The sequence below is a fragment of the Centrocercus urophasianus genome, unplaced genomic scaffold, assembly GCF_019232065.1.
Source record: "Centrocercus urophasianus isolate 14NV4802_14NV808 unplaced genomic scaffold, USGS_Curo_1.0 seq_17, whole genome shotgun sequence".
Classification (NCBI taxonomy): Eukaryota; Metazoa; Chordata; class Aves; order Galliformes; family Phasianidae; genus Centrocercus; species Centrocercus urophasianus.
The window spans coordinates 5,261,353-5,274,734 of NW_024884722.1; the positions used below are offsets into that span (position 1 = coordinate 5,261,353).

At 42.6% G+C, this 13,382-nt stretch overlaps 1 protein-coding gene across 2 annotated transcripts in view; it reads right to left on the minus strand.

Annotated features, from left to right (window-relative positions):
• The window catches only part of GRK5 (G protein-coupled receptor kinase 5), a 163,228-nt gene that overhangs the window by 81,408 nt on the left and 68,438 nt on the right, over nt 1–13,382 (minus strand). For both annotated transcript variants that reach the window (XM_042818854.1, XM_042818855.1), the window contains exon 2: nt 11,901–11,996. In XM_042818854.1, coding sequence (XP_042674788.1) covers nt 11,901–11,996 — 96 coding nt within the window. The remainder of the gene's footprint in view (nt 1–11,900; nt 11,997–13,382) is intronic.

Here is a 13,382-nt window from a genome sequence, read left to right on the forward strand (position 1 = left end):
GCCAAGACTGAAAGATGGTGGGTGTGGAAACTTTCCTCTCTGTTCTAAACCCTCCCAGGGTGGAGGTGCAATGGCAAGTCAGGTAGGGGAAATCACACTGCGCCTGCCTGCAAGATATACACAGCATTCCTCTTCCAAGGGCTGGCTGTGTATTTATTACCTGTCGGCAGGACTTACATTCACTTAAATGGAGAAAAAAAGAGAGGAAGAAGAGCGAAGCGGTGTATGTGCTCTCTGATTCAAGTTCTGATGATCTGCATCTCACAGCTACAGCTTCCAGCTGAACTGCCAGTGTCTTTTCTGTAGTATTCAAAGGAAGAAGTTTCTGATCCCTCCCCAGTGCACGTCATAAGTGGGTGAGTTGGCAGCAAGCTGCAGTTCCCTTCCTTATTGCTGCCTACCAAGGAGGGAAAGCCTGGAAAACTGCCAGATCTGGAGACTTGTTAGGGAAATACTATTTTGATGGGAGGACAAGAAAGGATGAGGCAGAATTCCACATAATTCTGTCAGCTAAAACATTGTTTTAACTTTCATCGGTAAAAAGAAGCTAGCAGCTAATTTATGCACAGGACAAAGGCTTTTTTGAGGAGACATAATTCGGTATCATCACTCCCCAGCAACTACTGAGACAGAAGGTTAGGATCACTGGGGCTTAGGAAATAGCCATAATCTCTCCTTGGGCTGATGGACAAGCTTCCAGCTGGTCTCATATTGTGTGAGAAAAGGTAAAGGAATATCTTATCTGCACAGTAAATTAGAGTGAACATTTATGGACCTTCTTATAGATTTCAGGCAGTCTATAGATACAGTAATTGTGCGTGATGGCTACTTTCCACACAATTCAACTCTGCTATTGAGAATAAAATCCTATCCCTTCTTTTTTTTCAACCAGAATGGCAGGTCTCCATCAAGGCTCCTTTAGGATTTGGAACACAGATCAGTCCCAGAAAACTTGTGAAAACCACAGGGCTACAGGGTGGATCCATGTCTTCCTTCTCTCTGCGCCGGCCCTGTCGTAATCCCAGGCTGTACTAATGCATGAGGCCCATTGCAGCACTCAGTGGGAGTAACCACAACCTTGTGTGACCTTTGCATTGGCAGCTCCTCCTGAGTTCGTAACTCCGCATTGCCGCCTTCCAGTCCTTCAGATCTTACCTAAATAAGTTGATTTGTAACTCATAAGCAAGGCTCTGGCCCCCAAGAAGACTTTGAAGTAGACTTAAAAAGACATTAGCCCTAGTCACAGGACAAGGGGTTCTCAATAGCAAAGAACAGTGAGGAAAGGCTGTAATTCTCACAGCTCTGACCAGTGATTCATAGTCACACCAGCATAGGCAATACTGGCACAGACAATATTTTTAGAAGTTTGTTTTTTTTTTTTCCATGGAAGATAATGACGTTATGGTGCTCCACTGACATCCACAGTCTCCTGGGCAGGGATGAAAGCAGCCTTAGAAGGAAAGAGGCTCTACCTTGGAGGAAGAAACCCACAGTGGAGCTAAGAATGGTTATGAGGTCCACTCCCAGTACAAGGGCTGCTTAATAGCTGCTCTTTGCACTTTGCCATTTTTTTCTTCTCCAGGCAGTAAGGCCTCAGGAATACTCCCACTGGCTATGCAAAAAGGACGTCCGCTTCCTTACTGACAGGTCTCCCCTCAGCCCACCCACACTCTTTGTCTTCCATTCTCCCTCCTTCTTGGGCCCTGATGCCTGCAGAGGCCTCCAGCAGCTCACAGCGCTACGCATCCCCACCGCAGGGCAGTTGGCCCATATCCATGATCAGAGCGAATACGTCGCAGTTTGCTACATTAAACCAAACGCTCCATGCTGTTCAGTGGGTTCTGCACCATGGGTTTCTCTCTTCCACGCTTTGGAGTCAGTGCTGTAGCTCTGCAGTGTGACCTCACACGAGGCTCTGTGTGCTGAAGTTATCATTCAGGATACATGTGCCTAAAGGTACAGGGCTAAGAATGCAATACCCAAGTGCTGAATGTTGTTTGTTTGCACTGATCAGAGTACTTCTGAAGTGACTGAAACAAAATTCTTCCTATGCTCAAAAACATTTTTCTCTACAAACCATGTTTACAAACACAAAAAATAATTTGAACCTGTTGTTACAAAAGCCTGAAAGCAATTCGGGACTGTTTGAAAATTGCAAACACTTATGTGTAGCTGAGCCTGATTCTGTTGCTCTCAAGAACAGCCTTACAGCAATTACTTAACACTGCTTCTTGTGATTTGTCTAGGTGAGAGCTCAGAAAATCAATGTGATGTGAACAGGCCCTCAAGGCTCCACTGTGCAAATACAAGACTGGCGCAGGGCAAAAGGATGGTGAATCTGACAGCTAGAAAGAAATTCACAACTAATGACAGAGATTATGTTTTTATGGATCGTATGAAAACAGTGAGAGTTCTCACATTTTGTAACCAATTATTCTTCTGGAAACGGAAGAACTTCCACATTTTTCTTACTATACTACATTTTGATTTGACTTCAATGACTTGGTCTTCAGTATATTTTTAAGGAGCATAGGATTTCAGATATTTTGTTTCAGTTTTTTTGTGCTGAACTTTACCATTTCCAGAATAACAAGGAGCTCTTCAGCAAAATCAAATTCCAACCTTCCTCCCCAAACCCAGCTGATTTTTCAGTTTGCATTATTCCATCTTGCTCTACAGTGTCACTTCCCTTTGCTGCACTAAACTCACTAATCCTTGTTGTTACATCATCCAGGAGAAAGCAATTTAAGGTAGAGAATATTTTTATTTCACTTGCATTAGAGATTCCTGGCATTGAATTCGTATGGTAGAAATGTAAGTAAATAAAAGTACTGGCATGACCAAGAGCACTGTTCAGAAATGGTCTTAACTCTTGCTTCTACCCTGCTGAGCAAGGGTTCAATTTTAATATCAACATTTAGCAGAATTCATGATCATGCTTCATTTTCTGATCTACAGAGCACAAAGGAACAATTCCAATTATCACCTCTAACGTGTTCTCAAAGCAGCACACAGCGATTATCTGGAAAGTAGAGGGAACCTCTCAGTGACTCTGGGGATTCAGCCAAACAGCCCAAAATCTTGTTTTTAACACTCCCCAAATGATTTCCCATACATTACGTCCTAAAAACAGAATTGAAAGTTATGTGTGGAACTACCCTAGAAGACTTCAACCTTTCTTCTCAAAAGCCATAAACTAGAAGCAGTAGGATAATAATGGGCCAGCTTTGCACAAGGTACTTTATCTGGGTCTTGCATCAGACGTGGGCTTAGAAGGAGTGTGAATACTGATCCTGTTAACCCATGAACTAGTTTGCAGCAACTTATATTCGAAACTGAAATACTGTATTTACAGTATTCTGTTGTCCTTTTGCACTGTCAGGAAAAAGCCAATGGAATGAGTGGGACTAAAGAACAAGGATCAAGGATCTTCACAGGGAAGAAGTACACATTGTGCTTTGTGGTAAAGACTGTTTCAGTAAAAGAAGTGCCACAAAGGTAGGCATAAAGCTGGGGGAAGAAAGTGCAAGACTGCTCCTCTGTATTGCAGATATTCAGTGGGATGTATATAAAACACGTGAATTTTGATTCATTCAGAACATTTTCTAGCAAAGCCTAGAATAAAACCCAGCCATAATAATCTTACAGGCCTCTGAAGGCCTCTAGAAGAAACTGACTCAAAACACTGCTTCCTCTACCGTCAACCCAAGTGAGTTATTTTTCTTGACAAACATTAGCTAAGGTGAATTGCACCCCCCCCAAGAACCTGAGTGCATCCCCAGCACAAGGATTTCAGGCTGCTCATCACATGAGTGCACTTCACAGCATCCCTATGATCCCATCCCTATGATCCAGTAAATCTTTTCACTTTTTCCTCGGTACAGTTCTCTGCTTCCATTGTAAGAGGACTCCTGTGCAATTTAAGGGAAACATTCTCACTGACTTAGCAGAGCTGAACAGAGGCAACAAAACCAGAGGCTTTCTTTGCCCTGCCACCTTCTTTCCATTAATATCAGTAGCAAAGTTACAAGTGAGTTCAAAGGGAAGGAGTAAGTTTTTATCATAAATGCAGTCCTACCTCTCATTCCCCATATACAGCAAATGCTAACTTGGTTCTGAAATAAATTTCCTTAACAACCAAGTACTACTATTTAACAGGACCCACGAGCATTTCTATAGCATTTTACAATTCCAAATCACTGCATAAGTATTAATTAGCCTTAATGACTCATATTACCTAATATGATAATGAAAAGCCCCGCAGCTCAGAATATCTATTTCTATTTTCAGTAAGAGATGAAATGATCTTTTTAAAAGAACATGTTCTCTTTTAATTCTTTTTCTGCAAGTCTCTGTCATAATTTCTGTAAAAAATTCAGAGTGTATTATGGTATTTTTTTTTTCTTCATTTGTGAAGACCACTTTATTGCTGCAGCCTTTGCCACAAAATAAAAACACAGAGCTTTAAGGACAATATTTGTACCCCAGGAGGCTTTCTGTTGAAGGACTACTCACTGAGTGTGGACTCGGTGCTTGGTAAGGAGATGTGGATTTGCTGCCTGTTCTTTATGGAGAATAGCAACGTCTTTCTTGGTTTCTTTCTGGGTTGCCACTGCCAAGGTAATGCTTAATGGATTAAGTCTTGTGAAATAAATTCTGTAAATAGAATGTGGGCTGAGATCATTTCAACTCATTTCCCCTGCGTCCCCATCCCGTCCTGGAAGCTGTCAAGTACAAGCAGCCTGCAAGCAGCCTGTTCTCTCAGTGTTAGTCTTGAGTCTCACTAGATGCATAAAACAGCTTGTTTTTTGCATACTTTCTGTGATGGCATTAAAAAAACTGGAAAGAAAAAAAAAAGGTTTTCAATTCCACCCATTGCTATAAACTGGATACAGCTAATCTCGCAAGGGCACCAAACATTGCTCTATTTGTTCATCGTTAAGGAACTAGAAACCTATGTTTATGATAGAATGATAGTTGAATCTGAAGGATTTTAAAGAAAAGAACTGAACCAACTGAGGGTTTGTAAACAAACAAAATGGTTTTGACGTCAGTCACATAATTTCATGGGCTGAAACAGTATCACACAGCCAGTGCTTGCTCCTGAAGAGTTTCTAATTTAATTTAGATGCATTCGTGACACGGGACAGCACATCAAATCCAAGAAACTTCAGGGTACTGCTGAGGGCCAGGTCTATGCTGCAAAGGTTGTATAAACCATGCTTTGAAAGAGCAACAGAGACCTTCTGGCTCAAGGAGAGGGGACAGTTGTGTCTACAGAAGATGGACAGACAGAAAGACAGACAGAAAGGTGAGAAGGGGGGAGAGAGGAAGAACGGAAGGGAAGGCAGGAAGGCATGGAGGCAGGAAGGCAGGAAGGCAGGAAGGCAGGAAGGCAGGAAGGCAGGAAGGCAGGAAGGAAGGAAGGAAGGAAGGAAGGAAGGAAGGAAGGAAGGAAGGAAGGAGAAATAGAAAATAAAAAGAAAAAGAGGTCAGAACAGAAGGGAAGCATTCAGAGCAAAGACTGTCAAAGGGAAGGACTTTGTGTGTTCATTAGAAACAAATCAGTTTGAAGATTTTTTTCTGCATTGATGCTCTCCAGAAAATCTGCATAACTTTTTCCAGAGCAGTAAATCCTACCCACATGTCTCAACAATTCTTCCAGTTTTGCTCTCAGTCCTCCTTGGGTCCCTCTCCCTCTGTGCTCTTTCCACAGAGAACAACTTATGCAGAGAGTTTCTGCTCCATGCCTCACAAGCATGGTTGGCTGCCCCAAGTGCAGGTGCACAAAGTGCAATTGACACAGAACCATGCAAAGCAGGCAAGTAGCCTTGCTCTGTCCCCCAGCCATAGGCACACACCTTCATTGGGAGCTTCTATCTGGATGATGCAAAACCACCAGAAGTTTCCACTTCACTGTTTCAGAAAGCAACTGAAATGTGTCTATGTGCAGTCAGCTAAGGGCACTGATGTGGGAAAATATATTCCCGTGCACAGCACAGTTCTGAGAGCTGTAAGAAAAAAAACATCTGGTATCAACTAAATTCAAAGGGATTTCCTGTATGGAAAAAAATTATTTGTGAGCATGTGTGCTCATCAGCTTGGACCTTAAGTGATAAGAGTTCATAATTTCTGGAATTTCTCTGGAACCATATTGCAATGAATAGCAGAGCCATGATACGTCATGCTGATTTTTGGTTTTATTGACTAGATTGTACTTCGTACTGCAGTTCCCCTTGGGTGTGTGAGATCTTGGGGCAGCATGCACACACCACCAGCATCATCCCAACACAGCCAGCCATCTGCCTATGTGTTTGGTGAGAGAACAGCAGATACCTCCCCTTTCTGCTATTTCACTCCACAGAATCCTAACTACTTGTTGAATAACAACTTCCAATAAAAATGTAAGGGTTTTTTGGTGTTGTTTTCTTTTCTTTTTTTTTCCCCAAAGAAAGCTGATGTTTCTGACAAAAGCATATTTCTCAAAAACTCAACCTCTAGTTTTGGCCATAAAGCAAAGCAGCCTTTGAGCAGCCTTTGATGCGATATTCAGACAGATGCAATCACAGGAGTTATAACTTAGTTATAGCTACTTGTGGAGTTATTTACAGCAGAAGGAAAGGTTCAGTTCCTTCCCTTGATCTATCTGTGGGCTTCAGGACCTTCCAAACCTTGCTTTTTAATCACTGGAAACGTCAGAGCTGAAGAGTTTGGCCATTTCTTTGTGCACTGATCGGATTGGGTTTTGATGCCATAGAATCCTGGTGCAGAGCAGAGGTGCAGAAGCTACTGAGCGTGAGACAACAGGGCTATAGTAGCAGTATTTCTGCCACAGGATGGAGCTCAGTGCAGGCAGCAAAACACTTCTAGGAGACTGGATAAATAGTCAAGCGTTTCTCTGTCACTGATGGCCATACTGCTGCTTGCTACACAAACCTGTGCTGGCTACCTGGAAAAGCTCAGCTGGGCAGGTCTGTACTCCGTTGCAGTGCCAGCAGCACTGATGAGCCTCCAGGAGACCAAAAGTGACTGAAAAAGATCACACAGGTGAAGGTCTTGATTGAAAAAGTTCAATACAAAAAAGAGGGGGAAAAAAGAGCCAGCTTTCATAGAAAGTGACGTGTGAGCTCCATATCTTCAGTTGTGCCCCACTTACTCAGTTCACCATCTCTTCAAAGCATTTCTCACACAGAAGGGTATTTTTAACGACACTGAAAAGAACCCACCAGAAGTAGAAGCTCAAGCTCCTTTACCCTGAATAAATGGGATACAAATATCACATAAGAGGTTAAATTACACTGGGAGGATTTTTCTCCTCTTTTTAAACCACATGTGGCAAAATTTGGAAGTGATCTTTCTAACTGTAGAATCTTATTGAACTGAACAATTTAGCAAAAAATATCAAGGTTATCCATCTACCAGAATACAACGCATAAGCAGAGCCTCCTTGACCGAGGGAGTTAAGCTTTTCTGCAATAATGCAACAAATCACTCCCTGCAACAAACAGAAGACACATTCTAAGGCAGTTTTCCCACAAACTTCAATCTATGGGAAAAAAATCCTGATTTATTATATAGCATTTGGACAGTTGTGAATGAAAATTTGCCAAAGATCAGAATAATCGAGTCTTTCAGCCAAGCAGTTCTTAATGAAAGAAAAAAAGCACAGAATGGGTCTGAGCAAAATAAATAAAAAATCCACACTTTTAACCAACAGAACCTTTTGCATCATTCAGAAATATTCACAGATATCCAGAATCTTTTATCATCAAAAGGACACTCTGGCCTTTAAAATTACAACTTCTTGATTTTTGTTTACTGATGGCCTTTAAACCAGGGGGTATCACTAACATGTGGCATCTGGTCATGTCATGTTTTCAAATGAAAGAATTTTTAAGGCTGCAATTTGATAGTTTTTCCTTTCCTTCAAAATGTCTCTTTTGCAAAACTATCATCTGTGAATTTTAAGGGTAGCAGCAAACCATTTACTAACAGTATCCATTGATACTGATACCAGTGAGAACACTGATTCATTGCCATCAACGTCTGAAAGACAGGATCACAGAATGGCAGGGCTTGGAAGGGATCTGCAGAGATCAGCGAGTCCAACCCCCTGCTAAGCAGCTCCCTACAAGGTCACACAGGTATACGTGCAGATGGGTCTTGAATATCTCCGGAGAAGGAAAGTCCACAACCTCTCTGGGCAGCCTGTTCCAGTGCTCTGCTACCCTTACCATAAAGAAGTTCTTCTGCATGTTTGCTTGGAACTTCCTATGTTAAGTTTTAGACTCCGGCTCCTTCTCCTATCACTGTGCACCACCAATAAGAGCCTGGACTCATCCATTTGCCTCCCACCTCTCTTCAGACATTTATTAACATTAATCAGATCCTCCCACGGTCTTCTCCTCAGGCTGGACAGATCCTGGTCATCCAGCCTTTCCTCACACCTCCAGGCCCTTTATTGTCTTTGCGGCCCTCTGCTGGATTCCTTCTAGGAGATCCCTGTCTTTTTTGAATGAGGGAGCAGAGAACTGGACACAGTAGTGTAAATGTGGCCTCACCAGAGCAGAATAGAGTGGGAGGATCACCTCCCTTGATCTGCTGGCCACTCCTGTTTTAAAGCACCCCAGGATACCATTGGCCTTCTTGGCCACAAGGGCACACTGCTGGCTGACGGCCAAAGTGTTGTCCACCAGAACATCTGGGTCTTTCTTTGCAAAGCTCCTCTCCAGCAGGTTATCCCCTAACCTGTACCGAGTTTTCATTGATTGAAAGGACTACTAACACCAAAGTTATCCTGGAAAAGGTTACCTGCTTTCATGCAGTTTACCTTTGGAGCAGGGAGGGGGGCTGCAAGCAGTTTCATAGCATATTCACAGCAAATAGCTGAGCCTCTCTCAGAGGCCAGGCATAGCATTCGTGTGGCATCCCTCTGGAGGCCTGCCCTGCTGTGCCCCTTGCCCATTAATTAGCACACAATGGAGGCCACAGAATTTCCCTGCAAAAGGTTGTGAGCTTTGGACACGAAAGAAAGTAGAAAAGATCCTCGGCTTTACGGCATTTTCAGTAAAGATGTTTCCAGTGTTTGTTTATTTATCAAAAGTCACTGCTACTCTTGGTTGTTTTGATTTTTGTTTCTGCGCACAAGAGGGGAAAAAAGGGTTTTACTAAGCGAGCCTTTCAGTAAGACACCAGATGATGGATAGTCAAACACAGCGTCTCCTGTAAACACAGAGGGAACCAAAAGGTATGAACTGACTCATAATTGTGTCAACACAGGTCGCAGACCCTTGGTTTATTCCAGCCTTCCTGTTTTTCACAGATTTCTTTTCACACCACACTATTTTTTTTAGGACACAGGCTCTTTTCAGAACATGGGGTGCAAAAGCATGTATGTCTTTACACCAGAATACGGGCATTTACACACACACGTAGGCTCTATTCCACAATTACAACAGCAGCGTTTTCCACCCACGGCTCATGTCTGCATTCAATGAAGCAGAGCCTTTCTGCATAGCAGTTAGTTCTAGCTCTAATCAAAAAGGAGGAAAGGTCCAGGCCATCTCGTTCCCACTCCGAGCTTCCCATGGAGGCTTTTGGGAAGTATCCAGAACAAAGCCTCAGCACGCTAATCCTCTGGTTCATGTGATGTACTTCTTTCTTTTTAACATGTGGCAAAGTGGCAAGACTGTCTGACCAGCAGTGCTGTGAGGCTGACACACAGCAAAGAGTTCTATGGTGAGCAGAACCTACCAGTATTTATCTTGATCCCTAAGAACACTGAATTGAGGTTGTGTCCTTTCCCTTGCATAAAATCATTCTTCTCTGTTGGTTGCCAATTTTCCCAGAGATTGGCAAAACAAGTCTCTCTGTGGTCTCTATTTCATCATCAAATTAGGCTGGCACTGACCAGCAGACCCAGAAGTTGTCAGGGAAGGAACTGACAGCAGACACACCATGCAGCTGGATCCACTGCAGGTCATCGAGCAGTTCAGCTAGCAGGTGACTCAAGGATGGTTCAACATATTCCCTCATAGTGTCACCTGTGAAGATATCCTGTCACCTGAATTCCTGATTTCCTGCTAAAGGGCTTGCAGAAAATAGCACACAAAGGTGTGTGAAGGCCAAGAGAGTTGCTGTGCAAGATAATCTTCCCCCACACATCACCCTGAGTGTCTCAGATCAGCCACACACACGTAAATGACTCAGTGCTGTAGACCCAGAGGATCTGGCTCACCTGAGGTGAGTCAGGCTACTGTATGAACAAGGGGAAGTTTATAAACAGTATCTGTTGGTCCGAGATGCTTCGACCTTTGCCACATTGCTGACAAGAGGTAGCACCAGCAAGGATGGATAACCTGATCCAGGCTGAGCAGTGCTCACTTCTGTGTAATCTCATACAATTCCCTGGGAAAGCTGCTCAAGTAAGCCAGAGTCACAGAACGAGGATTGTGACCTGTTGTGTAAAAATCAGTTGCTGCAATTCCCAGTCAACAGGTAATCACTGCAGTGAAGCCAAATCCACCAAGAGCATCTCACAGCTCTTGATCCGCTACTTCTTCAATTCATTCATTCCTTCACTCATTCATAAATAAATAAAACAAAATACATTCAGGAAAAAGCTGCCACCAAAAATCTCAGAAGCAGCATTTCAGAAACAAAAATAATTTGCAGACTTTTTTAAAACTACTAATTTTGAACTACTGTATGTCTTTGCAAAAATTAAGACTCTTATATAGTGCAGATTTCCCTTGTAGAAATTCAGGTTAATGGGACAATGGAGAGAATTCCCCATGCAAATTCCAATAGATCAAGTTAAATTTGCTCCTTTACATTTAGGAATAATTCCAGTTTCCATAGGTCTGCAGAGAGGCTAAATGGCCACAAACTGGAAAAACCTACTCTCTTCTTGTGCTTTACTGCTTTTTCTACACCTCTTTTTAGCTCTACTGCAAAAGATGAGGGAAGTGAAATTTACTGAAAGAGACCATGAAAAGAGTTTCAAAACATTGTACATATTTTCTCTCCATAAACATGCCGTGAAATTTGAACATACACAGTGCCAGGGCACTGCCAGTCAGAACCCAGGAATTCACCCAAGTAAGACAAATTATGATGCTCACTATCTCAGCTTCTTGCCTTTCATTCATACATTGCCAGTGTCTGGATTTTACGTCAAAGTGGAGGAAAAAAGGGAATCTCAGATTGCTGAAATTAACCTCTTGCAGTGAGATCAGTAAAAGTGAGCTTTCCACTGACACTTCACAAGGAGATACCTGCTGTCTTTGTTTGGCAAGGCAGCAGTCAAATGCTGAATGTTGAAATTTGTCAGGTATGAGCAGCAGAGATGCTATGCTGTGGAAATGGCCACTACAATCTCTCTTTCCAAATATGCAGTGTTTGGTCCACATCAATAAAATAATTTTAAAAACAACAACAATGTTTTATATGTCCTATCAAGAAACTGCATAAAGACAGTATTGTGATATCAATGCAGGGTAGTACTGTTGAGCAAACCTGCCTGGCATGAGGACAGTGGTTGCTACTTCAAACATCATACCCAATATATAATTAATATTAACCCTCAACTATATCAGCAATCTCATTGCTTTCATAAATTCTCACTTCCTTTCCAATAAAGAGTTACTTATTACAAGGTAATGCAGGATGCAATGCAGGGATTCATTTCTGCCTCTGGAAGGTACCAAGTCAAAGCACATGTTCTACATGCCAGAAAATGTTGAGTTTGCATGGCAGCATCACGGAAGCTATATGCACTGTGTGATCATCTCTAAAGTGGTTCTATTTAATGAGCAACTTTAATGCAGTTCTGCTGAACCAGTTTTGACAGCACATTTTATGTATGCAACAACTTCAAGAAAAAAGGGATAGGCTCTTACCTATTGTTTTTCGGAGATCTTCACACTGGCTAATGTGAGGGAATTTCAAGATTTCCTTCCACTTTTTGCTTTTGCCTTTGCGTTTCCCTCCACCCCCTGCAAAGAAAGAAAGATTGGGATTAGATTGCTTTGGGTGCTACTCCCAGTCCAGAATTCACCAGCCCAATCATAGCTCTTATGGATATCTTTCATAACAGAAGCTGAGACATTGTGGGTAGACGGGCAGATCAAGTTGGCTTGTCTGGATGTCCCAAGCAAATGGCACCTGTGAGAAGGCTGGATTGGTAAAGGCCAGGAGTTGGTGGCTCAGCAGATCCAGTTCAGATGGTAGTGTCTGAGCTTAGCATCTCCAGCATAGTCTCTGCTTCAACTTACAACCATTTCTTTTGAGTCAAATAGCCCTGTATTTGTAAGCATATAATTATGATTCACATCTTTTCAATCTCTTTCTGGTTTCAGGATGAACCCTGACTTCACCCCAAAAGAAGGACTGGAAACTGAAGACCAACATTCAGTACTTGCGCTCATCCTTCATATTGCATATTCAGCTGATGGTGCACACAGAGTTCACTGCTACGTAAGCATTTTCCTCAGAGGGAGGACAACAGTGGGAGAAAATCAATAAAATATCCTCCATGATAATGAATCATAGAACCATAGAATCAGTCATTTGAGTCGGAAGAGGCTGTTAGTCCAAGTCCTCTGCAGTGAACAGGGACATCTACAGCTAGAATCTCCCTCATAAATGTTCCTTCATAAATACCCAACTGCAGGCACCGCCAGCAGCAAAGCGGCACGTCCCAATTTATCCGCCAAGTTATCTGCACTTGGTGCTGATCCCACATGCTGCTCACATGCATCTCATTTCCCCTTCTTGCCACTCTACTTCTTTCTCCCTTTCCTTTCCCATTGCTTTCTCTTCCTCCACACACACCTAGGTGCCGCTTTTCTGGTCTTGTGTCAATAATGCAGCAAAGACAAATGAGATTCGTCCACATGTATTTATAAAAAAAAACCTTTGAAATCTACTCTTTTGGCTTGGACCTATTTATTGCTCTTCTCAAATCGGAGCACCAGACCCTCACATTCACCTTTTCTTGAGCACATCTACCCCATTCTTTTAAAACTTTTACCATTTTCTTTCTTGTTTGAACAGTTTAGAGCCACACACAGAACCTCACTGACATGGTGTCCCAAAGGCAGTGCTGCTCTGAGGGCCTGCAAGGAGAATGTGTCCAAACTAGGTCCCAACCAGTAACGGCCACATTCCCAGCCTGTGTCACATCGACCCTTGCTGGGACTACTGGAGGATGCACTGCTGGCAGTGCCAGGCTCCTTTGGCCCTATGAGGCCTAATGGAAACCAGAATGCTGTGTGTGCTGTCTACCACCAACTTTGGGTGGACACACAGCTATAAAGCAGCTCAGTCTAAGAGAGCATTTCTAAATTATTCTTTCTTTTTTTTTTTTTTTTTTTTTTTTT